The sequence below is a fragment of the Lagopus muta genome, chromosome 5 (assembly GCF_023343835.1).
Source record: "Lagopus muta isolate bLagMut1 chromosome 5, bLagMut1 primary, whole genome shotgun sequence".
Lineage (NCBI taxonomy): Eukaryota > Metazoa > Chordata > Aves > Galliformes > Phasianidae > Lagopus > Lagopus muta.
The window spans coordinates 45,513,203-45,540,256 of record NC_064437.1 but is presented as its reverse complement, the minus strand read 5'-3'; the positions used below and the strand labels follow the sequence as shown (position 1 = coordinate 45,540,256).

Below are 27,054 nucleotides of genomic sequence, written 5' to 3'. Positions count from 1 at the left end.
GAATAAGGGAACACATAAAACTATACTTAAGTCTGCTCTTTTGAATGGCACGCATCATTAGATTCATAAAAGATTCTGCTTATTTAGGTATTAAAAAAAAAAAAATTGTGATCAGTATTTTTCTCTTGATGTGTATGTTTTGGTCTGTCCATGCTCAGGATTTCTTCTGATAAAATGCATATTGAAAAATTGTTAAATCCATATAGTTTCAGTAAAGGCTTTGAAACCGTACTTGATTGTCTTCCAGAATGTTAAGTCTTGTATGTGATGGAAGGCATACGGAAAGAAAATAAGACGTTCAGGAGAATACTATCAGCTTTTCAGGAGACAGCTAGACAACATTTTAGTCTGTGAACATCTGATTTAGCTTAACAATCTTTGCCAGTCATGTTTGACTTCTCTATTGTGTTACTGGAAATCAAACTAGAGAGATTAAAAAAAAAAAAAATTAAAACTACTTTGATTATTTTGTATGTAATTTCTTGTCTGCAGGATGTGTCATGAAGTGATATTTTTGTAATTAATTTTTTGGAAATTAGTGTCCTTTCTTCATCTTAGACTGACAAATATGTCATCAAATGTTATGCAGTAACTCAGTGATTGTAGTGTGTTCATGACTTCTTTTTTTTTTTTTTTCCAAACACAAGCTTGCTTCTGGGAAAATTTTCTCGTGTGGATGTACCTAATCATTGTCTGTGAAAGTGGTCAGAAGTAATGTGCCTTGATTTGTATTAAATTTAAATAGCAAAGTTTATACGTGCAGTTACTGTCATCTCCATCAAAGTATGTTGTCTTAAATTCCTGAGTTTAGGTAACTAGAATTTATCCCTATCTCAGGGGTCTTTGGCAATATGGTTATACACATTTTCATAGAACCAGCCAGAGCAAAATGTGAGAATTGTGATGGTGTAATGAAAACATGATTTTGTCTATAGATATCATACACTTGGGGAGATGGACTATGTGCAGATGAATGAGAAAAGACTTGAGTTGAGAGTGATGACAGAGTTCTTTTACAGAAGGATTGAATACTCCCCTGGAAAATTGTATTCTGTTTCTTTATGTAAATTTTGTAATGTTCACAGATGGCTTTTTCCAAGTGTTTGACTTGTATTCATCATGTACTGAATACATACAACTGTAAGGAGCTGAATGGGGGTTATATTTAGAGGGAATAAAGTATTAGATAAAGCTGAACATTAAGGAAAACAGATACTAAGCATATTGAGTTGAACGCTTCGAATTCTTGATATGCTATTCTTTCTTACCTTTGGTCCTGCAGAAAGAAGATAATTATACCCTTTAATCTCAGTGGCATTTTATGAGAATACATTTGTTTATACTTGAACACAATTGCTTCACTGTAGAAACCATCAACTTTTTCAGCAGTGCTTTGTGACATAGCTCTATCTTCGTAAGTGGTTTCTATAGGAGGTATAGGACCAAGAGCTTTAAAGAGGAGATGAAATTCAAAAAGTACATGAGAATGAGCCAGCTTTTCATAGCTTTAGTGTTTGACTTTGAACTTCAGACTGATTTTAGCTAAGTGTTTTTATGCGTCATGAATACAGTTTTGTAAATGTTATTTTTTGGAACAAACTCCGTTTGCATTGTATTGTAATTTAAACTTCAGTTGTCTTGTTTTAATGTTTGTTTCCACGTTAGAGTGGTAAATCCACAGTCATGAGTATGGGAAACAGAAATATACTGCAATGTGTTGGAAGTTAATTTTCATGTGCCATGGTGCATGAGAATATTCTGTAGAGCATTCCAGTAGCTCTCATTGCAAGTCATTGAAAAGTAGCACATAAGTCATTTTCAGTGGTTTTGTGGTACTAATACAATAGTTAAGTCGTGATCTATGCTCATTTCCTAGCATTTGCGCTTATGTATTAGGAAGCGTTCTTCCTTAGCTCTATATGGAAGTAAAATAAGCCAAAAAAAAAGAAAATTGAAACAACACTAAACAAACCTTCGGTGAAAACTGTCATGGAGTTCTAAATTACTTCCAGGACTAACGGCTTTTACATCCTGTGTTTTCAGAACATGTATTTCTAAATGTTGGAAGAGTTTAGCTACTTAAAGTTATGATTACTACTAGAGAAGTTTCCTTATGTTCTCACATGTTTTATATTTACGTAGATGGACTTAGTAATGGACTTGTATTTAAAGCTCAAATCTCCCTTTGTAATGAATGAGAAACGAACAAGAAAAATCAACAAAGAAAATATTTTATAAAATGGGTACTCCTCAGCAGTTAAGCAAAGTTGATTTAAGTTATATAAAGTTGCTTTCTAGAAATAAAAGCATTTTATCAACATAAGTGCTAAGAGAAATATAGACATGCCAGATGTTCTCAGTGTACACAATGGACCACAATTACAGATTACTGCTAAATTGTCTCCTCCGGAAAAAACCTTCTGCAAATCTAGTTGTGCCTTTGAATGTGGCATAAAGCCACAACATAGTTGCTATTAACCCAGGATTATAGGAATGTAAGCTGTCAGTGCTCTGATTCTAGATGAGTCCATTTCCACTGGATTTTAACTGCCATCTGTTATTAAATAGAGTTAGAGATACAGATTTATATGCTGTAGCAGAAAACCTATATATTTGCTGCATATACTTTTTATGCATGCACATATTTTTCTAATGATTGTCTTGAATGTACTTCATGTTTTTTTAGTTATTATTCTTGTATGAGTTAAAAATCAGAGTGAAGTTGTTTTGGAGACCATATTTGTTACCTCTGAATCAGTTCCTCTAGATAATATTGAAGGATAACATCTCAGTGCTGTTTGGATACTGGAGTGCACACTTTAAACACAACGTGCATTTGGCTCTGTTTTGACAATAGAAGTTAATCTTGTATGGTTTTTGTTAAAGCACTATTGAAAAAATATCTTATTGAGCTATTTGTGGTGTTTTGGTATTTTTTTTAAAGATGTTTAAGATTTCACATACCGTTTAACTGATCACATATGAAACTGTAAATTAATACCTCATGAGTTTTACTGACTGCAGGACATGGTTTGTAATTCAAAGCTGCTTTGTTCTTACCCACTAGGAAGAGGCTCTGTTAAAGCAAATAAATTAAAGAATTCATTGTGATATCAAACTATTTGTTAAAACTGAAACCTCCAGTATTAGATTTATCATTTCATGGTGACTTATAATATGCTGGTTTAGAACATAGATTTTTAGGGATTGAATTAGAAAATATGAAATTGCATTGAATTCTTGGTCTTAATGTATCTTAGTAGAAATTTTGTAATCTTATTCAAAGAATTACATGGCATGCAAAAAGAAAAAAAAATAAACAAAACAAGAGAGCACCCATCTGCAGTGTTTTTCTGTTTTTGTTTGTTTTTGTTTTTTTGTTTTGCAAATTACTTCTGTCCAGTTTGTTCTTTGATTGAATCTATTTCTCCTATTTGGTGTATGATGTCAGCAGAAGGAAGAGAAAAGAACTGCTCATATTTGAAGTACAAAGTTGAAGCTTTAATCTTCTCACTTAGAACTGGTTGGTCATTCCTATCTGGAATGTCAGGATGAACAGTCTTGTTTGCAATCCCCTTTTTTGACTTCTGTGATGGAAGGATTTTTGGCGTGGTCTTTTTATACTGCTGCTGTTTTTACAATCTAATGAGTAAAAGCAGGAGAGAAAAATTCAGTTTTATGCAATTAAATTGGCCATGACTTCTACATCTTCCTGGTTACTGCAGGTATTTGCAATCTTTGTAATCAATCAGCAGCTTTTCCCTCTGTCTTGAAGCAGAGAAATGATGATTTGGTATGCTTGTTACAGGCTAAGAATTGATAGCCTACAAGACTCAATTCTAAGGGATGACCAAATGATCTTCATCTGAATTGGTACAATGCTCACTCAGCTAATCTCTGAGAACGTTTTACTAATCGCTAACTGCTCTTGATTTTCTATAAGAAAAATGTGTTTTCCTTGACCTAAGTGACTGATCTACAGTGGCAGACCTCATTCAGAAGAGATGGTTTTGATGGCTTTGGTGCTTTGTTATAGTTGTCAAATTTCTTGAACAGCTGGGTACTCGTAATCTTCTGAGAGATTAAGATTTAATTTGATTATGTATGAAATTATAATTTTGGTTAGTAGTGCCACAGCTTAAAAGCATGTTGTTGGATTTCATAATTCCCTAATTTGCTTATGGGAATGGCACATAAGAAAATGCCAGAAATACTTTTCAAGTCCAGATGAGTTTACATTACCTGTGTTGTATGCTAGGTCAGTGGTCTTACTGAAGTAGGAAATGCCTACTGATTTGTGAAGAAAATATTGACATCAGATTAACGGCTGCTGAGTGATCATGAAGTGCCAGGTGCTTATGCACTGGTGCTTTGTTCAGTAACTTTCCAGACAGAGATATGAAAACTCAGTGCTTTGTTTCATCTGGATTCCTGCTTTTCCATCTCCTTACATTTCGGTACTTCATAAACATGAAGTAATACGTTTTTGCAGGGTTGAAGGTAAGAAAAACTTCTCCTTTTACTCCATCTCTCTTGGGAGGGAAGATGTAGCCTTTAATGCACAATAATTTTGAACTGCTCCTTTTTAGGAATGCCGTTCCACGAGAGCTGGTGCGGTTCTGTGAAACTTAACAGCTGCACACAAGTTTCTTAATAACAGTGTGGAGATTAATGCAGGGTATCACTAAATATGCCTTGTGCTGTTCGAAGTGGCAGAGCACACACAGACGGGGGAGGTTAAAATGAGTGGTTAATCAGAGGGAGACTTTGTGTTGTGTTTGGGTCAAATGTTTGGGTTGTTTCTTTCAGGCCTTGAATTACTATTCTGCCATGGAGTTAGTCTTTTAGTGCTGCTTGGAACATTGCTTTTGAAATGTTTTATGTAGTACTATTCCCCTGCAGCTTTTTTGTAACTTGCAATTTTTAGCATTTTTTCCCCTGTTCATTGCATATGCTAATTCTTCTCCAAAAGGTGACCCTCTGAGATTGTGCCTATGGAGTGAAGAGCTGGGCTGAATTGTCATAGGCTGTAGGATGAGTTATTTTTAGCGGTTGGCATTTCAGGCTGGAACACTTCATTCTGTCGTGCTTGTTAATGAGTCATCTGGAGAAAATGGGCTTCTTGCTTTCTGAGCGGGTCTGTAGCAAATAATAATAGGCTAATCTCTGCAGGAGATATTCTGTCAAGTAACTAAGGCTTCAACTGGAAAATATGTTGAAATGGATATTTATCACCTCCCTGTAAGAATAAGCATGCAGTTATTATGATTATTGTTTTATTTTGAAGTATATAAAAATCACAAATACTGAAATACTGATAAAGAGCCTAGTAATGGTGTAAGAGTAAACCATTTTTGAGAAAAAAGGTTAATTGAAGATGGTCACCTTTTACAGAGGGAGAGGAATTACCGGGTTGCTTTTTAATTCAAAACACTATTTCCTGAAATCTGAATGTATTATCAATTTGATTCTAGCTATATAAAACCTTATGTAGGGTTTGTGTACTTGAGAGAGCCGTAAAATGATCAATATTCAATGTAGTTCTAATGTATTCAATGTATTTCTAAGGATTATCCTCTCTTTTTGTTTTGCTTTCTGCTGATGAATATGTAATGTGCAAAGGAAAAAACCCATATCTGATAGTCTCTCCCTTGATGATGGCCTCTTCTCTCCAAAAATGAAGATCTTGTGTTGATTCAACACAGGTTTAGTTTTATAGGTGAAAATACCACCACTCTGCTAGAAAGCTTAATGTAGTTAAGGGCATCTGATCAAAGTTATTAGTTCAGTTAATTCATTTTTTTTCTCCCCTCTTGAAATGGCAGAATTCGATAGTGCAGGTGATTCATTTGAATGAAGGCTACGTAAAGATATAGACCAACAAAACCAAATGGCATAAAGGAGATAACATTAAGAACAGCTTCAGTGTCATGTTGTCTTATCACTTTTGGCACCTCGACTGCTACTTACAGTCAGCGTGTTTGCCTTCTTTCATTTACACATCTCTTTTAGCGTATGAGGAGAACTTTCTGTTTTGTTGTTGATAATTAGGATAATTTCTTCCCTCCGTTGATAACTTCGCTGTTTGAATTTTCTGTTTTCAATTACTGACTGTATCAATTATTGAGATAAGATAACCTTTTAATCTTTTTCAGAGAAATGTTGTTGCTTATTAGTACCTCTTGAGCCTTCAGTCCACACTGGTTTTAACTCATCTTTATCATGTTGCTGTGATCACTGTACAAAATGTTTAACCAATTAAGTCTAATTATTCTGATATTATTGAAGTTGATACTAAATAACCCACAAGCCATAGAGTGGGTTAGTCAAGATAAATATTTTGCATTTCAGAAATGTGTACACATGGTAGACAACAGTGTTGTGGTGGGAACACTTGAGATACCTTTAAATAAGCTGGCAGAAGTATCAAAGTTCAGCTGCGGCAATGTGGAACTTAGCAGGGTGAAATTGCACCCTGTGTTATAGTACAAAGTTACCCCTTCTAAACTCTAGGCTGCTGTGGCTAGACTGCCTCCAGACCTTGGTCTTGTTTGCTTATAGCTGCTTTGAGTGCACACGCTGATGCTCCTTTAATTGCCTCCACAGCAGGCAATTTATATGTGTTCCTGGGTAGCAGTCTGTCCAGTTGTCAGATGTCATCCCACCAGCGTAAGTTCTTTTTGCTTATAGGAGAGCCAGGAGGTTTTTGTATTCTCTGAAAGTGAAAGCAAACGTATTCCCGCTTCACTCCTCACTGTTACTCCAACAGTTTAGTTCCTTTCTAAATCTCCCCTGGTGCTGAGTGCATAAGATGTTGTCAATAAACAGTTGATTCCTTCTCTAGCGCCTTCTAATGAAAATAAAGGTTTGGACATGTGATTATTTGCTTATCATAAGCTTACAAAAAAGAAATGTGTTTGGGAGTGTATGTACTTGCGATAATAAGCATTGCCTGTGGTTTTGCATTAGGGAAATTCATGTTATTTCTCACTGTCAGTTGGTGACTGTCTTAAGTAGCATTGTAGACAGAGCTGCACTGAGAAACAGGAAGGTCAAAGAGAATTGAAATAGAAGTCTTATTTGGAATTTACTATTGGCTGTGTTGGAAGTAGAGTTTTCTGCACTCATCTTCTCACTTGTTCCTGAGGACAATTACTGTACTTCGCTGCATGCTAATAGCTTATAGTGAACCTATACTTTTCTCTTGAACTACTGAAATATTCTGATGCATTTTCAATGTTCTGGTGGTTTAAATGTACTGATTGAGTAACTAATTGAAAGTAATTTAAAATAGCACGTGGAGTGAAGAAAAAAGATATTTTAACACTGTAGCTTAATTGACATGAACCATTTATGTTGTAAGCATAAAATTGATCTAGATTGTGGTTAGCAACTTTCACTATTGTTTTGAACTTTGAGTTAGTAGGAAGACAACTTACTCAGATAAGTACTTAATCTGATGGATGTGTGGAAGCAATTACTTTCTGAAAAATGCTGTCTGTGAATTTTTGATATTTTATTGACTCAGAATCACACCCTGCAACTTGGTTAACTTTCTTCCCATTTTTATGTATTTATAGATAAAAGTACAAATTACAAAGTTGCTGCAATGCTGCAGTAAAATATTTTTCTGCTAGGTGTGTATGTGTGAACACGTTTCTTTTTTGTCAGCTCTCTATAGGCAGCTTAGTATGATTTGCACTACAGCTTTAGATAATCTAAATTGTAGCAAAGATAAGGTTTAAGATCTCTTGTTTGATGACTGAATGCTTTTAATATTAAAATATTCATGGCAAATATTCTTTTAAGTTAAACAAATTTTCACTTTGAAGTGAGCTGGAGTAAGTTGATGCTTGTGAAGCAGCAGTTTCAATTAGCATTCACTAAAGATTTATTGACAGTTAACACCTGGTCTCTACAGAGCCAAATGGAAAGCATCTACTGCAATCTCTTGTGATGATTGCATAATTAGGATTATGTTCTTTAATTTGCTTTTAATTTCGTAAATGTAGTCTTATTTTAAAAAACATTTTTACTCATCTTCTGGAATATTTATTATGGGATGTGTGAAGTTATTGATATTAAAAGAATTAAGAAGTATAGTACTTTTTAATTTGATAAATGACTTGCCCTTCCATCGGTTTGTAGGAAAATTTGGGCGCAAGGCATTTACGAGTAGGTCTCAGAAGGCATGTGTTCTCTTACAACTTCTAGGAAGCAAAGAGGAAATTATATAAAAAAAAAAATAATAATAATTAAAAAAAAAAATCCAAGCATTTAAGTATCTCTCAAAAACATATAGAGAACATCTGGGCCAAGCATAACTACTTCTTTAATAGAACCAAGAAATAACAAAAGAAATGAACTTGTTCCTTCATGCTCCAGAACGTAACTTAGCGCCTCCAAGGATGAGGGAGGTAGATGCCTTCCCTAGCCTGCAATGTCTTCTGATCTTCACTACTTAGATCTAAGGGCAGTGAACTATTTCTGGCTACGGTCATTGTCACAGTACTGCAGTATGAATCCATGGGTGAATTGGCAAGATTTTTTTGATCTTAGCCAATCACTTAAGAGATATTTCAAGAAGACAGTAGGGAGGCAAACTATTAACTTCTACTCCGTTATTGAATTGATGGGAATTCTCTGATAGCATTTCTGATTAGCTGTCTTCAGGTTGAAACTTTCCTTTAAGTGCTTTGATTAGAGGTTTGATTTTACTCCTTGACCTTCTCTTATAGTAATTGTACATAATAGGTGTGTTTTAAGGTTTGTGAATGTGTTCTGCGTAAATATATTTGTGGCATTCAACAATGGTTAGAAATTCAATCTTTTAATAATGTAGAGTTACGGTTATTCTTTCTATTTTGCTACAGTGCTTCAAAATATCAGTTTGCCTTGTGTTGGCTGATGGCTGTGACTGCAGTCATCTACATTTTTTCAGATATTGTAGAGGGGGAAGACATCCAGATAATCTGGAATAAGAGAAGCTTTTCATGAACACTTGCATAAATTTGCTGAGAGTCTTTGCTGAGAAACAGAAAAAAAAAAAATACTTTGAGAAATGTCCTTAAATCACGATCCTTAAGAGCTGATGTTTTAACCTTATGTTTGAATGACTGTTACTTTTTCCATCTTGTTTCAATATGCCTAAATGCAAACACATGTGGAAAATGTTCTTTTGGCTTTTATCAAACTGACATTTAAGTGCATTTTTTTCAACCTCGCTAACATTTGTGGTAAAATATTTCAAAGCTATGAATCCTGCAATTTGCCTATGCATTTTTTTCTTCTTTCATATATTAACATTTGGTACTCATAATCCTAACCTGGTTGGAATTACTGGCTTTTTTCATTTACTGTTTGTTTGGATGAGGTGATTAGGAAAATGCTTCATGTGAAATTCTAGTTTGCAACAGTAAATACTTCTATGAAGAGTCACTGTTTTCTGAACTTTTGTAAATATAAGAAAAAATTATGACAATCTGCTACATTTGATTGTAGCAGTCCTAACACGTTTAGCTTTCCGTTGTGTTATATGTCCACGCTGCTAACCTGTCTCCAATACTTCCTTTTTAGCATGTTTTATTCTTCCCCTCTATTCCCCTACCCAATCCTGAACTCTTTAATTCTGTGCCAAGCTAATAAGTAGAAGAACTAGCTCTGGGTAAAGTCAGTCATTGCCAAGCAGCTGTTACAAAGTTTTCTCATGTACCTCTGTGATTGTACCTCATTTCTCAAAGGCAATGCTTTGGCTCTTTCAGGACCAATTTTAAGCCAGAACAACCAATTATATCTGCATCTCAATCTTAACTGGCTTTATGTAAAAGACTAGGGATGAAGTAAGTCATATATAAAATTGTTCTTATAGGATTCAAACTTTGAACATTGTGTTGTACAACTTAGAGAAATTAGGTACGATCTTTCAAGTACGAATTGCTTTTCTTTTTACCCACAGCATTTGCCCCAAAGTTCTGTTTTAAAAATGAATACTTCTTCCTTAAATCACAATGAAGTTCCACTTAGGATCTAGTGGTGAGGGCTTCAGGAGGCAGGCTTAGCTGGGCAGGCTGCTTTCCCCCCAGCTCTGCCCCATCAGCCTGGCGGTGGGGCTGCCTGCGGTGGGCTAATGCAGGCCTTGGCCCCGGCTGCAAGGCAGTGTGGAAGGTGACAGACGACAAGCTTGTCCAGATGTATGCAAACTGCCTCCGCCAAGCCCTTCAAGGCAGTCGGGTTGCAGGTTTGGCATTGTTTAGGTTTCAGTTGATTTATTACTTAAAGGCTTTCTTAAAAAATGGCAATGATATTTGGAACTTCTGATGGAGTTTTACTGATTTTTTTTTATTTTTTTTTAATTTTTTTTTCTATATTCTAAAAGCAGGTTGTATAACATGATATTCACTCACATAATTCATCTTTAATTTATGAAGTGATTTCATAGACATTCTGTCACAGATTACTTAATGTGAAGATATAAGCAGATTAAAAAAAAAAAGCAATTAAAAGGATCAAACATCTAATTGTTGGTGTATTAGTCTGGTTCTCCTCACAGCTGAACACTTCAGTTGCAGCCATATTTTAATATGACCTTCTTGCAACTAAAAATAAATATCTGGGAAGTGTGTCAGAATTCACCATTAATTATGGTTTTTAATTAAAATCTAATTAAAATCCACCCAATAGCTTGAAAGCATAACAAATGCTAGTCTACCTTCCTCTCTAGGGGTATTAACAAAGCTTGCCTCCGTGGCTCCAACTTACCTCCACTTACATGCAACTTGCAGCCTTTACTTGATTACTTAGGAGATTTTCATCTTATCATTTTTCAATGTTTTTATAATACCAAGCAAAAATGTACAACGTATTGGAGGTATTGGACTATCATTATTCAAAATAAGCAATTTTGTTTCTTATGACCAGGTTATCTGGCATACAGAAGCAACATGAGCAAGAATTGTTTTTATGTTTTCTTCTTTTCTAGCTGGCTTTGGCAGCTGAATTTTTTTTTCCTTTTTCTTTTTCTTTTCTTTTTTTTCTTCACAAAATGTGTCTTCTTGTTGATGAATGCCACTGAGCACTTTTTAGGTAATAAGCAGATGTATCAAAAGATATCCAGGGCAGCATACCCCAGTGAAAAACATGAGGTTCCGTTTCCCTACTTCTTGCAGATAACTAGCTCCGGACATATATATCAGAAGCAGTTTTCTCCCAAAGCTCTGACAGTTAAATTCAGTAGTTCTATTACCACTTTAGTTTTCAGAAAGCATTACTTTGTAGTCCAATATAATTGGTGTCCAGAAACTTAATGGCATTACTTTCATTGCTTTAATTTACCTTGTCATTAATCCATTTCCTTATGTAGTCTGCATTCAGTTGTAGGGATTGTTTCATGTGCTTATTTTTATTACCAATTCAGTAATGATGTGCCCAACATGGCTATTTCTTGCCATGTGACACAGAACAAGCTTAGAGGCCCAGCTCCAAAAAAACCTTGGACTCCATGTGAAGCAAGCTAGAAGAGATGAGTATTGATCTGGGAGAGGATTGCTGCTGTTAGGCTGGAGAGTGGCCTCAGGAAATTACACAACCTTCCTGATGACTTCTGTAGACGTTTTGGTGAAAGATAGTCTAAGGAAAGATTTAGAATAGATTTACTAATATTCATAGAAAATACTAGTAACTGGACATTGGGTGGTATCAGGGGTTAGCCAGAGAAAAGGTGTTTTTATTGACTGCTTTGTGCCCCAAGGCTGCTGTAAATCTGAACATCCTGAATGAAGGATGGTGTGTTTGATGCTGTGATGCTCTACAGGGCCGTGGAAATGAAGAGAAGCAGCTCCGACTTGAAAGAGTTGGGAAGGGGGAGAGCAGCAGATAGCTGAGTTGTCGAGAGATAGCCACTACCCAGGTCTTCGTTATCTGAAAGTAGAGATGAGTTTAAGGTACTACAGGTACTGAGGTGAGGTGAGTTTTTCTTTATAGGAAATGGAACGGGGCATTTTAAGATGCTCTATGAGAGGATAATGAGTTTAGTAAGAAGAACCAAAAAGGTAGTGATGTTCACATTGGGTGAATGACCAACATGGCAGTGAAAGTGTCAGCAGTGATTGAGGTGAGAAACTGGGAGGACTCGCTGGAGGACATCCTTAGAGCTCATTGATTTGACAGAGGTTGTGGTATGGCATCTGTTGCAGGAGTCTGTGCCTTCTAGAAAAATGCTTCCACCTCCTTTAGCATAAAGAGGTAACTTTTTTTTCTTGAATAAAGTTGCTTCTTCTGTTTTTTTTCATAGACATGAGCTCTCTCAAAAGTGAGATTACTGAAAAGTCTTCCCTTTCAGTATCAAATAGAATTAGGAGCCAATTGTTCTTTAAACAGAGAGGAGAAAAAAAAGAGCAACTGACAGAAGAGCTACTGCGTCTGGTATAATTGAGTGAAGCATTAACATATCCTCCTTGGCAGTGATAGAGTTGATCAAGAGTATCGCAGCTGAAAACACATACTGTTGCAAATGCAAGCTTGTTTTTGTTAAAATAAGCTGCAATGTGGTCAGTGCATTAATGGAACAAAAAAATAGGGCCCTGTCTCTATGGTGCTGATGGTGGGATTTATTATTCTGTTATATAAGGTAATGGTATATTGCTAGGTCAAGAGAAAGGTCACAGATACAGCAGAGCCTTAAGAAATACTCAAAGGCCAACAATTGTAGGACAGGGAACAAAAATATTATTCAGTTTTACTCATGAGGTAATAATTTTCTTGGATTATCTTAAGTATGATAATGCCTTACTCCTGAAGCATGCACACAAGCTCTATTTAGTATTCATGGGCCTTGGAGAAGCTTCTACAGTTGAACTTCCTTCCTTGAGAACTTTATAAAAACAAATAGTGTTTCTGAGGCATGTTGAAATGCCAAAGTCTTCTCTTCTTGGATCAGACATACAACAGACAATGAAAAAGTCAATTTTCACATGCTTTCTGTGCCACTTACTGACATCTTGAAAAATTTGTGGATTTTCATTTCCTTAAGATAAAAGGCTATTGGTAGTCTTAATTTTGGGGTCATATCTGATAAAAGTTTATCAACTTCTTGTGGATTAAAACAACACAATTTATGTTTTCCTTTTTATGGGCAATGGAAAGAAGTATAACAATACCTTCCTTGCATTTTTATTAAGTCTTGTTCTATTTTGTATCATGGCCTCTGAAAGGCATAGAGTTACTACATTTATTCAAAGGAAAGGGAGTTATGCCTTTTGATGTTGAGTCTGAAATAGTGAAAGAAAGTGGTCCTTGTTTGCTTGTCATGTTCTGTTAAATAATCGCAAAATAATTTATTGAGGTTGTTTCTTTATATAACATTGAAATCTTGACACTAACGTGGTATTTTGAGGCTATTTCTTTCCAAAATCAAATACCACCTATTTTATTCTATAGATACTCTTTCAAACTACAAAATGAATTATTTAAACACATTGTCATTTAAATTTAGAGCTTCTATTGTATGTCATCCATTACAATATTATATGTAAGGTTTAACATGCTGCTAAGTAATACAGTCACTAAAACATTAGATGCCTTTAGGTAAAGGAATTAAAATACTAATTGGCATGTTTGTTGATACATTAAATGAAAGCAAAAATAGCTGTGTGATGTAGGCAGCAAACACTCAGATTGGTTGAAAAGGTCAATTAAATTGAAGAAAAATGCTGCCAGGGTACTAACTTGGTTCGTGATGGTTTATATGTCTGTCTGCTTGAGAAGCAATTGTTATGAGATTTGCTGGTTTTTGTTATTTTTTCCACAACTGCTTGCTGTCGTTTGAGGTTTCAATTCCTTGACATAGAATTGATGGATAATTAATAGTGTGGATAACTGTGAAAAGCATATATAGTAATTTAGATCTTGGTTCTTTCTAATTGCCTGCCCATTGGTAGTTTGTTAGGGTGTGTAGTCAAATTAGTCAAATATTCTAAATGGAAATTACTGTAGAAATAATAATGATCTGAGTAGCATGAGGTTGAAAACCAAAGCCTTCTAAATAAACAAGTCATTATGTAACAAATCTGTCCCAAAAGCCATTGTTCAGATGCTATAAGGAGATGTGGGCTGTGGGGAGGAGAACTAGGGTTGACAGGTAGTGTTCGTTTTGGTTGTGCCTGAGACAAAATGTCACTTTTTAAACAGAAGGTAGAATTAAACACAGTCAAATATGCTGGGACAGAGTAGCTCTTCTGAGGGGACAAGCTTCATTTTTAAAGGTAAACAACTAATGTTAGTAGACCTTAAGGACAAACATGCTATTAATTAAGGTTGTCCTCAAGGTCACTTTGAACTTCAAATATGCAAATTTTTACATTAAAGCTTTTAGCTTGCCTGGAGTACTTCCTCCCAAGTCTAATGTCTTCTGAGGTTGTTAATCTTGCTATTTAATCTACTCATTTTCAAGTGTGCTTAAAACTTGAAGGACGAGATATTTGTACTGAGTCTCTCTCCCTGCAGTCTCCACAACTCTCCCCTTACAGTTTCCTTTCTTATTTTGCTTTACTTTGCTTTTCTGCAGCCTGTGACTAGTGAAAAGATCAGTTCTGTGGATGGTGATCTGTGATGCAAATGTATCCCTTGGCAAGGAGGAGTCTCTGATGTAATTTTGTCTGGGTGGTCTTAATCCTGAAGTTGCTCAGAAGTACAAGGGTAGATATTTTCCTAGAAAGTTGATACATTTTGTTATAATGTTCAAAACTAAAAATGTACTACAACATGATATAAGAGGATACTGTGCTTTCACAGCAGCATGGCTTGAAGATTTGAAAGGTTGTTGTGAGATTTTTTTTTTTAAGCATAGTAATAGATCAGTTCACAAAAGTCCTTCACCTGTCAAAATGCAATATTTCATGTGAAAACATGGATCGTACCCCAGTTGTTTTTTCTTAACCAGCCTTCTAGGTTGATGAGATAGGATGAATATCTGAATGTTTTAGTTTATAAAACATTAGTGTACCCAAACATGTATTTTGTCAATCTGAAATTTCATTGCAATCATGTTTGTGTTTCAAGTAACGTGTTTCAGTTATTTACTCTAGTTAGAATTCTAAGTGAAGGACTCAATTCAGTGTCACATGCTTGTTTGTATTTTGGACAAAGCCTACATCGATGCCCTCAGTTTGAATTCTGTAACAGATAATGTATCTGAACTTATCATTTTCAGATGTCATCTCCTTAATATTTTTCCTTTTTTTTTTTTTTTTTTTTAACAGATTTGAAGAACTTGTGAAAAAGTTCAAAGTAGAATATCATGCTGGTGGCTCTACTCAAAACTCTGTCAAAGTGGCCCAGGTTTGTTTGTTCTTAAAAATAAATGATTATTTGGAGTATTGAGTTTGAATTAACTTAGTGCTCTGTATTGTGTACTGTGTCTGTAATGAGAGCCATGTAATGTCTCCATGTGATTCTGTTTCTCAGAGTATGTTTTCTGGTATGTTTTTGAAATTACCTGTTCAGAAGTTTTACTCTTTGTTTCAAACACTTGCTGTTATGGTTGTAGCTATAATGTGCCTAAAAAAGGAGATGGAAGAGTTGTAAGAAATATTGAGCCGGGTTCTTCTCAAGATGAAATAACATAATAGCAGATGCCAAGGACAAGGTCCCAAACTGTAGTGAGGAATCCTCCAATGGTTAGAAAATGAAGCACAAAGAAAATGGTTAAACGTGTTGTCCAGGGAAGTTTTTGAATCTTAGTGCTTGGAGGTTTCAGTAAGTGACCATAACGAGTGAACCAGATCTAAGTTTGGGGATGGCCCTGCTTTAAGTGACGGGTTGGACTAAATGACCTGATAAGGTTTCTTTTAGCCTGCATCATTCTGTGATCAAAGCCACATTTATTCTCTGGGAACTTGGAAGCTTGTCCATCAAAGACAAAAATGTGAGGCTTTTTTATGCAAAGATATTTTCTGTCTGAATATTATGAGCAATACTGATGATTTGATGATTTGATGATTTGATTTGATGATGATTTTGAGATACAGTTAGCTTTTTTGTAACTGAAACATGCCTTTTGTTACAATACTATTAAGAATATAGTTCTGAAGTTAAGAAATAAGTTAAGAATTAGGTTATGTGCAGCAACTAGTTCAGAGTCGTGAAATTCAGTTTCTGTTTCTGCGTATGGATTGTGGAGTATAAGAAGCAAATGCACATGGTAGCATCAGAATTACAGAACTTGGACCTGTTCTTGCATGTCTCCTTGAAATGACTTATTTGACCTCAGCTAATTTATTTCTAAACTATCTTTGATACCTTATTGCCTTTTAGCATAGCTGTCAAGATGTTATTTAATAATTACTCTAATTACACTATGAAGTGCACAGAACCTTTATAGGGTGAATTAGAGGGAAAAAAAAGACAATACAAGCAGTGAAACATAGGGTTTCTATGTCAGTGCTCCATTTTTATGCTGATAAGTTTTTGTCAGTGAACTTTTCTCTCTACTTTGGCTCTGAGTTGGGACCTCATTCAGCTGCAGTTGCCATCTGGAATCAAATTTGTCTCCAGAAGGGTTGTCATCTCCTAGTTTTTGTTTCAAATAAAATTGAAACTTCAAACAGTTGTGCATGAATAACAAAACATGACTAAGAGGCTTTAAAATGATGGATAGAAGGGTGAGAGAGAGAAAGAAAGGAATTCTGGAAATCTTAAAAGAAGCTGTTATCCAGTAAGCTTTGGCAGAAGAAGAAATGTGAGGACAGGGAAAAAACATGAAAGTGTAAACCAAAACTTGAAACCAGAAATTTTGCATCAATATTCATTGGAATATTGGAGAGGGGATAAGTGTGTGAGTAATCTTAGATACGTATAACTTAAATATGTATTTACTCAAAGTACCAGGAGAAAGCAAAGACTCATACAATAAGCCCTACTGCTGATTGAGAAGTAGAGGGTTAATGAATTTTAAGTTGAGTGCTGAGGTAGCTGCACTCAAAGTTCGTTTTAGGTTCTCTGCAAGAAGATATACTTAGAATAAAACTCATATTAACTTCTTAGCTTGTTATACCCTATTGGGATGCAGTGGTAAGGTGTGCTTTAAAAAAAAAAAAAGTAAGATACAAACTTAAAATTTTGTTTGAGAGTTTATAAGTTGATGAGAATAAGGGCAAGTTCAAGGAATGCATCCTTGGAAAATTGACTGCAATGAAATATAATTTGGGCAGAATAGTGGGAAGTGAACAGATAGTCTCTAAGGTCTGGCAACTGATTTTTCAAAAGTTCACTTCAGAATGGCAATATTGTATTATTAAGGAGTTCAGTAGGAGAAATAGAAAGTAGTTAATAAAAGGATTGGAATTAAAAAACAAAACAAGAATTTAAGAAGCAAGTAATAAATGGGGTCACTGAGTTATTTCATCTCCTGCTTTAAGGTCAGAAAAGCAGTGCTGTGTTGAAACAAAATTACCCAAAGGCAGAATGGCAAACTTAGAATAATTAATCTCTTGAAATTGGAAAAATGAAACAGTCTGTAATCATGCTTATGTGCTGCATGGTGATTGCCATCTCTGTTATATATTCTCTTTTTTATTTTTATTTTTTGTAAGTCAACATTTTTCTGTCATGTCTGTAAAGAGAGTGAGAATAATGAGAGTGACTCAAAGACTTTTCCTGAAAAGACTGTTCCTGACATAGATGGGCCAGCTTCATAAAGTCTTAGAGATGGTGTATTTATCGTGTACAGGAGATTTGAGATGGTAAGAAAATGGTAGGAATAAGAGTATTAAGAAGATAGCAGGAAGAAGCTCTGTGTTATGAAGAAAACTAGGAAGAAAATGAGACTTAAGTCATGGAACATGATTTTGGGAACTAAAGATTTGAAGTGACAATTATAGTGGAAATTAAAATGTAAGAAGCATCCAAAGAATTAACCAGTATTGTAGTCAGGCTGTGAAGAGTAGAATTACTTAGGTTTTTCTAGCAAGTTGACAGAAAAGAAAAATCTGAGATGCAGCCTTGAAGGAAGAATTGGACACGTGAAGTACTGTCTTGCAGTAGAACAGAAGTTGAAAGCGTAGTTTGCTGCAGAAGCAAACTACTGTTGGAGAACAGTGTCAGAATCAAAAAGTTGAATGTTCCCTGCCCAGGTGGGCGTTGTGTGGACAGGGTGTTTCAGCAGGGTCAAAGAGAAAAAAGGTCTGTGTCTGCATGTGGTAGAGAAAACAAAAAGGATGATTTTGAAGATGGTTCTATTCGACTGAAGTGCCATGGAGAATGCATTTTTGTGAAAGTAATGCAGAAGCAGAGAGAAACATACATCAGAAGGAAAGTTCTGTTAAAGGAAGAAAAGGAGCCAATCAAGAATGAATCTGTTGAAAAGAAGTCCAAAGATAAATTAAAAATTGAGAGAATTGAAAATAAATGGATGAGAAATCCTGAAATATCACTCTAGTTCTTTTTGAGTGTATTGTGTTGTATTGTTAAGTGGTTTTATACAACTTTTTTTTTTTTTTTTTTTTTTTTTTTTTTTTTTTTTTTTTTTTTTTAAATATCCCTGAAAATGGTAGAAGGGAGTATCCAAAAGGTGCACTAATAAAGCCAAGGAGATAGGATATTTATATTCAAGTCTTCTGGGATGTCAGTGTTGTTTGAACATATGTTGATCTTGTAAAGAGTGAGGAAGTCAAAATTATTTTGGCTTGACCTAACACATTAGAAAGGAGGAGAGGAAAAAGAAGTGATTGATGTGTTCCAGAAATGGCAGGAACAAGCACAAAAATGAAAAGATAAAAGAAATTACAGTTCAGTCATTCCTTAATGAGTTTGAGTTAACAGCAAATTATGTCTTGGAAATATTAATTCATATGATGAGGGTAATACTGACAGAAAGAACTGAGGAAAATGGAAACAGAAGTGTGTGAGGAGAAAGACAATGGTTTGAGAGAATAGGAAATAAGTAATCAGGAAGGAGAAAAAAGGTATAAAAGAAACCCCTCAATACTGCTCTGATTGTGTGTTGTTTACTGTCCCACCTTTATTTCTTTCTTACCATTGCTTTCTATAGTTTACTTTCCTTTCTATAGTTTACTTTCCTTTCTATAGTTTACTTTCATCTGTAATTAACTAATTTCAAATGACTGCATCTGGAAAAGAAAAGCAGAATGGATTGGATACTTGTAAAGCCTTAAGGAAAATTTATTTTGAAATAAATATCTTTTCTTTCAAAAGTTTAGTACTGTGTAGAAAGTTGTGCCAGTAGCGACGTATTGAATGAGGAGAGGGAAAGAGGGATAATGGTAGAGGGTTTTTCTGTATGCAGGACAGAATACAGTTGGAATCCAGATCATCAATTGAAATGCAGGTAATGCACTCTGAGGCACTCCTACTGCTTAGCGTGTTCAATGGGAGTTTTTTCAATCTTGACCCAGTGTTCGGGAGTGTCAGTAACTTCAAACTTTCAAGTATCAGACATTAAATAATTGGGCATTGATCACTGAACATTGCTTGATAGTAGTTTGGAAAATTAAGACTGCAGATGATAAAATAAATTGCAATAATTTCTGAAGTAGAAACTAATGTTTAATTTCACTGTTTGTTTTGGTGATCTTTGCATTGGAATTATGCTCTTATACCCATGCTTTGTTTTACTTTCTGTTTAAAGTTCAAATTATGTTGTGCACTTAAGAACAGCAAGGAATGGGGATATCAAGTTGAAACTGCAACATGCTGCTACTCTGACCTTTACTTGTCTCATTAAATTTTGCTTTATATCTAATATGATATGTGACATCTTGCTTTAATCTGAGCTCTTGCAATCCCTCCAAGTGATTGGATCCATTATATTAAATCTATAAAATATGCATACATGTAAGTGCATGCAGTTCATAAATAATGGATTGTTTTAGAGTTCTGCCAACAAACTAAATTCAGATTCATGAATACAGTATTTTACTACTCATCAGCTTCTTTCTGTAATTTTAATCGAGACTGCGTGCCTGTCTAGCAGCAGACACTGATCTGGAACGGAAAAAATCAGAATCTTTTCGTAGGGCTCCTTAATTTAAAGCATTTAAAGCAGATAACTTGCTTGTGTAGACAGGACATGTATTGCTGACCACGCTGTATTTGCATGATTTTTATCATTGTTTATTCCAGTTTTGGTGTGCTGAAGTTAGAACTGCAATATGATGTAGTCTTTGAAGTTTTTTATCTTTCTAACTCAAGTACTGGATTTCAAGTGTAACTTGATAGCATTTTATAACTTGGATTTTAAACAGCACAGCTTTGGCAACAGTCAGAGCACGTTTTCAGTCTTGTTTTTCTGAGAGTGCATATAAAGAATGTCACATAGTTCATGCTCAGAATTGGTGCTCTTAGTTTATACTCAGTTTCTCAATAGCTCATGTTCATTCTAACAATTCTGCTGTTACACTGTTTCTAACTTAGTGATTAGGGAGAGCTGTTGTTATTTCATCACTGGTGAAGCCAGGTGAGCTTGGAAGAACATAGCTTGACACATTTGAATTTGTAGGCCTGTCTGATAAGGGAAAGATATAACATTTTTGGGAAGCTTCCATGTAGATACTCTTAGGACTTCCCAATAATATTTTTATAATGCGTACCTCAGCAAATAAGAAAAAATATGATGCTGAATTATGTTGAATATTCGAGTCCCACTGTTTTCTGTAGTTTGGGTAAGTATGACACTTGCTCAAGAGCTTTTGACTTCATCCCTTTTAATTATTCTTTTTACTTGATCTGTTAATTGAAGTAGACTGAGCTTTTTATGATTCTAATAAACTGATAAGCTTGATCATTTAATTTAGAAAAAATGAACTGTTTCATAGTTCATTTATGAAACCTGACATGTGCTGAAGGTGTAGATTTTTTAATTTCTACTAGTTGTTTTGTGAGTAATTAGCTAAAATTTATTTTTACAGTAAATATGTATATTGGATTGGGTTATATTTAATCCAAAAACGTAAAATTACAAATCTATGTATGAAAAATACTTACAGACAGAAGTTTATTTTACAAAACAATTATCTATATACATAATGTATGTAAGATAGTTTATGTTTATGTATCTTGAATAATACATGTATTGTGAAATATATTCATCATCAGTGAATGACAGAATCATAGAATCATTTGAGTTGGAAGTGATCTTTAAAGGTCATCTAACCCAACTCCCCTGCAATGAAGAGAGACGCTACAGCTTGGTCAGGTTGCTCAGAGCCCTGTCCACCCTGACGTTGACTGTCTCTTGAGACAGGGCAGTCGTTGTCTTTCTGGGCAGCCTGTTCCAGTGCTTCACTGCCCTTGTTATCAAAAACAAACAAACAAACAAGCAAAAACTTCTATTTCTATCCAGTCTTAATCTCCCCTCTTTTAGCTAGAAGTCATTTTCTTTTGACCTATAACAACAGACCCTGCTAAAGAGCCAGTAGTTTCATTGCAACTGCTTGTCTGCTTTAAATGAAGTTTGTGTGCATTGGCTAAACATTCCTTACTGTATGTAATCTATGAAGCTCATTGCGCTTCAGTTCTTCAGTGTTACATTATTTGGTGATTCTCCTAACTTTCTTATTCTGTATAAATATGATGGATTTAATCCTCTCTTTGCTTATGAAAATTTTAGATTGAGGTGCATAGCAGGAGGAAAGATTTTACTCAATAACAGGGCTCAATATGCATTGAATGTGCATAACTGGCAGAGAAGTAGTAGAAAAGTTATCAGGGGAGGCACCCTGAGCTCTTTCCCAATTTTGAGGCTGATATAACTTTGCAGGACCCATCATTATTTTATGGAACCCATCATGCTGTCAGCTAAAAATGTTCTCTGTTCTGCTTATTGTGTGCTGAAATTCACTCATGTCACAGATGCATTTCTCCAAAAACAGTTTCTGGAATAGTGAGGTGTGCTCTCTGCTTTCTGAACCGTTTGGGTTAGAATCTGAAATTCCTCTGGGAATTTGTTTTGGCCTCACTCCCTATATTCCTTAAGCAACTTCATTACATCCCCCTACTCTAATGGGCTTGGTGGCCCCAGAAAACATGTGTTTTCAATATTTTAAATAGCTCAGTCCAACTTTCCACAAAAAAAAAAAAAAGTAAGAAAAAAAACTGAACCATTTTCTGTTTGGTATAGTTTAATAAGCTTAGGGTATATCTCATCCTCCCAGCCAGAAAACAACCCTGAGACATATGTTCTCTACCCTGCCAGCTCAAGCATGGTGCTGCCGTGTCCCATGGTGGACATGTGGGCCCAGTGTGGCTTTTGTCACATACCAGCATCCCAAACCTATTCAACACGATGGGGGAAAAAACAGCTAAACTTTTCTGATATGTACCTTGTTGAAATTTCTGCTGGTGCTCGGTAGGATGAACCTCTGAAGCATTTATCCCCAGTGCTGTGGTGTGAGTGAGACTTAGTGAAATAACAAAACCAGACAAAAAACAACTGTCAGAAACAGCCGTTGAAATAAGTATGTCTCTATGGACGTTTAACAGTGGCTCTTCCTGCTATTACAATGGCAGTGTCCCATTGTTAGAGTCATGGTGGACAGTGTCCTGTGCCAGTGACATCAATTTCCTGATTGTTTTTTTTTTTCCTTCTCAAGGGCACTCTGTCTTTACGCTTCCAAATTAGTCGATGTCAAACACTGCCTGTGCTTCTGACAGAACAACCTGTCCCCTTCAGAATTATAATGCTGGAAGGCTTGGGACTTTCTGTTGTAATGTTTCAATTGACTGCCACACAAATCAGAAATTCTGTAATATTTATGAGAGCTACTGCCTTGCAAACATTAGGAAAAATTGCTAGACCTTTTACTCTTCTCCAGACAACCTCAAAGCCTTATTCAGAGCTACATTAAGCAGTTTTTTAAAAGCAACAAAACCATGTTATCATTATGGCAAACTCAGTAAGGTAACAAGCAAGTTTTCCCTGGATTGTAAAACTGGGTACTTCTCAAGATTTCTTGTGCTTGGAATGGAAGTCCACACATTGTTTCAGTGGTTCTGAATCAGATATTAGGAGTAAATGATACAAGAGTATGCTGGAGATTCAGCTTTTCAAGGTTAACGATAGCAAGGCTTTTTTTTTTTTTAAAGTATTTTTAATACTTGTTGCTTACAGATAACAGCTATGTCTGTGTGTTTATGGACCACAAATATAATTTCAGCAAATAGCACAATAGTCAGAAAGCCGTGTTTCTTAGAGCCTGTTGTTTGTGTTTCGTTTTGTTTTCTTTTTTTTTTTCCTACTTTCTTAAATGCTATTTAGTTCAAGGTCCCTAAATTTGTGCTATTTAAGACAAGTCAGTTTGGGATACCACTGTCAGTCTACAACAGACTTTGTTATCAGGCAGATGATAGACGTTAGAACATTTATCTTACAATGCTTATGAGTATCATTTTGACATGGAATTGAATTGCTGGCCACGTGGACTTACCTGTTTCAATCACATTACCTTGTTTCTTTAGGTCTTTTCCCTGACGAGGAACATCAATAGGATTATAGAAAGAACATCTTAAAAACAGGATACTTTCAGTCACTTTGGAAAAACAACAGTGTTGTACAAATCACATCACCTCTGAAATCTGTTTTGAGATTGAAGCTCTCCCTTATGCATTGTGTTGAGTAAACTTTGGAGTGTTTGGTGCTGTTGGTGGCCTCTGTTCATTCCTCCAAAATTGTGTATTATCTAAGCAATTAAAAGCCGCTTCTGTATTCCATAGTCATCAAACATCAGTCACCTATGTGAATAAGACGACGCCATACATATGGTAGCAGTTGGATCCTGGGAATGAAGTTCAGCTGCCTGTTTTACTCCCCTTTTGTGTCTGTGTAGCTACGTTGGCGCCATAGCTGTACATTTTTTTTCATTTTTTTCTAAAGCAACGAAGGAAGTTTGGCTCAGTGCTTAAGCTAATGCTCTGCTGAGAGAGTAGACTCAAAATTAATTGTTTGGTTTTCTTTCTTTTTTTGAGCCAGTAGCTCCTCTAACCATTCTATATTTGAGAATAAGCATAAATTACTGTATTCCCGAATTTATGCTTATCCTGAAAACAAGCATGTTTGCAAACACCAGCTGACTGAGATTTACTCTGAAGAAATAAAAGCAAGATGTGACAGTGAACCATGTTTAGAGGACCTGACTTAAGAGGAACCCTCAACCTTTTTGTACTCTGAGCGACAAGAGGACTTCCTCAGAACCTATCACAGGGTGAGGCTGTACATGCCATGTTGGGCTGATTCTACTGATGGTTGAATGACATGTACTTGATTTGTTCCCATTACTTGGCACTGGAAGGAGAACTACTGCTTGTTTTGGAAGTCTCAGAAGAGAGGGTAAATCCCTGTGCATCACAGATATTAATTTGGCATGCCACTCAAGTCTTGGAAGCTTGGGAGCTGTTTTATCCTTAGCTGCTCTGTAAGTTACATAACTACATATTTAGCAATTAATTAACATTAAGTGATGTGATACAGTGGGGAGTTAATTGCCCTGGAAATTTGAAATGCCAAATTATAGGGGCTTCTTGCACATCTCTAGAATACTTTCTATTGAAAATGTAGCTTTTTATCAGAAAAGGACACTGAAAATCTTACTGTTATTTAGGGACTCTATGCAGGTATTATAACATACTATTCCTGGATGCCTAGTGCTTTACTCAGGAAGCTTATTAGTGTAACTGTCCTGCGTATCTATTTGATATTTTCTTGGGCTTGTTGCCTAAAATTATTCTGTTCTTTTAATAATTTTTGTACTTCAGAGTTCTGAATGTAACTTCGCTACCTTCCATTGTAGCTATTCAGTAAATCAGTATATTTATCTCTTATGTATTTGATGGAGATAATGGTTTATGAGAATAGAAGTTTAATATGGGAGTTTATTCAGTTTTTTTAAGCATTAAAAGCGAAAAGAGCTGCTGATTTGTTCATTTTGTGAGGAGGTACAGTAATGTTGCTTGCTTTGAGCATGCTTTCAAAGGAACGTGTAGGACTAACTTACCAGTCGGTGCAGCAGACAGTGTGTTTCTCTTGTTTTCTTTTTGGTTTTTTTTTTTTTTTTTTTTTTTTTTTTTTTTGAAGACAGCTTCACAGAGCTCAGTCTGCATCTGAGATGAGCTGGGTGTTTTCTGACGTCTTCATTCATCTTGTGTGGAAGGAGATTGTACATGACAGAAGGTTCTGTGCAACTCTACATTAGATATGTAGTCTACAGTGTATTATTATTAAGTAAAGAAGGAAATGTGTTGACAGGAATGCTTAATATTTTTACTCATTGTTCCAGTTCTGAAAATACTGCATATCCAAGTCAAGACTACAGTGTGTCTGATTGATAAACAAAGCTAACTTTTATGTGGCTTCAGCAGTTCTCACCTCTGATCTAGAGGTGGGTCAGCTTGTTCTGTAAGAGCTGCAGAATTCCTGCTACCTGCTGACTGAAATATTAAGAGAGAATAGGTGCTAGTTTATTTTAATTTACCAGGCTGTCAGCTGCAGCATCTCAGTAGATGTGTCATGAGCAACTCAATTCTTCCTGCAGTGAGGGCAGAGTTCCTGGGAATAGGCTTGGTAGCTGCTGTTTAAACAGCGCTTAACGCTCCCATGGCAGCTGGTCCCTGCTCATGAGTCACAGCTCTGCCTGAATGAGAGCCCTGCAAAGCAGTTCTTCCTTTCTGGGGAGTTATACCTGTCCAGATTACGCTCCTGCTGTTCAGCCATGTAAGGGCCCCTGTTGTATTATAAGAAGGAATTTATCTCAGATTACTGTATTAAATTTCTGAGTGTTGCTCATGGGAAATTCAAGGTAGTCCAAAATTCAGCATTGTTCTTATTATAGCAGTTGAAAAATGTGGCTCTCCAAATAAGTTTTACTAGCATTTGTCATATGTGAAATGCAGGTATTTTAACATTGTTATATGAATTAAGTTTTAAAATTGCTACAAAAAATTGCTAAATACTGCTGCTAATAAAAACCACTCGTCCCTGTTTTTTATAAATGAGATCAAATGGTGATGCATATGATCAATGAGATCTAGAACTTCATTATGATTTTTTTCAACTGCACTGCTATTCTAAAACTTAATTGAATTGAAATACTCAAAATACCAAAAAGTTAGCACCGCAAGAATACAGTTATGTTATAGTTATACCTTGGCTGTAAACGAAATAATTTCTCAAACAGGCTGGTCTGGTACATTCTGAACTAGACAACAATTTTTCAGTCACTACTGATTGAGAGAGCTTAATATTGAACTTTGCAGTAGACTTCTTAGAGACCTCATGCCTTATTTTTCCACCAAGCATGCTCTAGGTTCTAGAGCATAAGCATGATGCAGGACTGATAAGTAACAAAATAAGGGCAAGTAGGCAGTAGTGAAAAGGAGATTTTTCCATTTCTGATATGGATGGATAAGGACTTTAGATATAGCAAATAGAATTTTTCAGAAGCACCAGTATGATTTAAAAAACTGTAGCAATGCCACTTTTTAAATTTACATACGTAATGTAAATTTGAGTTTCACGTTGCTGATGCTGCTGTGAAGTAGACAAAGTGTGATTTTTTTTCTGTGTGTGTAAGTGGCAATCTAACTGTGCTAGAATTTCAGGCGAGATGACTCAAGGCTGCCCTGCTAAAAATACAGCATGTTTCTGTTTTAAAATATGAACTGTACCCACAATATATATATATGCAAATAAAAAACAGTGAGCTTCTGAGTATGGCACATTTTGGGCGATTTAAAAAAAAATATATTTTTAACTCTGACAGATGTCGTACAAAGGTGAAAAGATCTTAAGAACTAAGGTGCTTAGATATTGAAAAACAGAACAAAACTGAAACTTGATCTTGAAAAGCTACCTGCTCCAGGGACTCGTGTCAACCGTTCACTTTTTTATATTTAGAAAAAAATTTTAAGAAAGCTCAATGCAGCAAATCATGAGGCAGCACAGATTTGATGTCCAGGCTTTATTTAGGAAAATACTGTATGCAAGGTAGGTTTGAGAATCAATTTTAAAGATTAATTATTAAGTTCCAAAGCAGCTTTGCTTACTAAATGATG

The 27,054-nt window shown here is 35.5% G+C and overlaps 2 protein-coding genes across 19 annotated transcripts in view; one reads left to right on the top strand and one right to left on the bottom strand.

Moving 5' to 3' along the window:
* LOC125693507 (calcium/calmodulin-dependent protein kinase type II subunit gamma) overlaps nucleotides 1-27,054 on the bottom strand; it is a 761,290-nt gene that overhangs the window by 370,847 nt on the left and 363,389 nt on the right. The window lies entirely within an intron of this gene.
* Nucleotides 1-27,054, top strand: part of ADK (adenosine kinase) — a 268,987-nt gene that overhangs the window by 59,655 nt on the left and 182,278 nt on the right. For both annotated transcript variants that reach the window (XM_048945591.1, XM_048945592.1), the window contains exon 4: nucleotides 15,255-15,333. In XM_048945591.1, coding sequence (XP_048801548.1) covers nucleotides 15,255-15,333 — 79 coding nt within the window. The remainder of the gene's footprint in view (nucleotides 1-15,254; nucleotides 15,334-27,054) is intronic.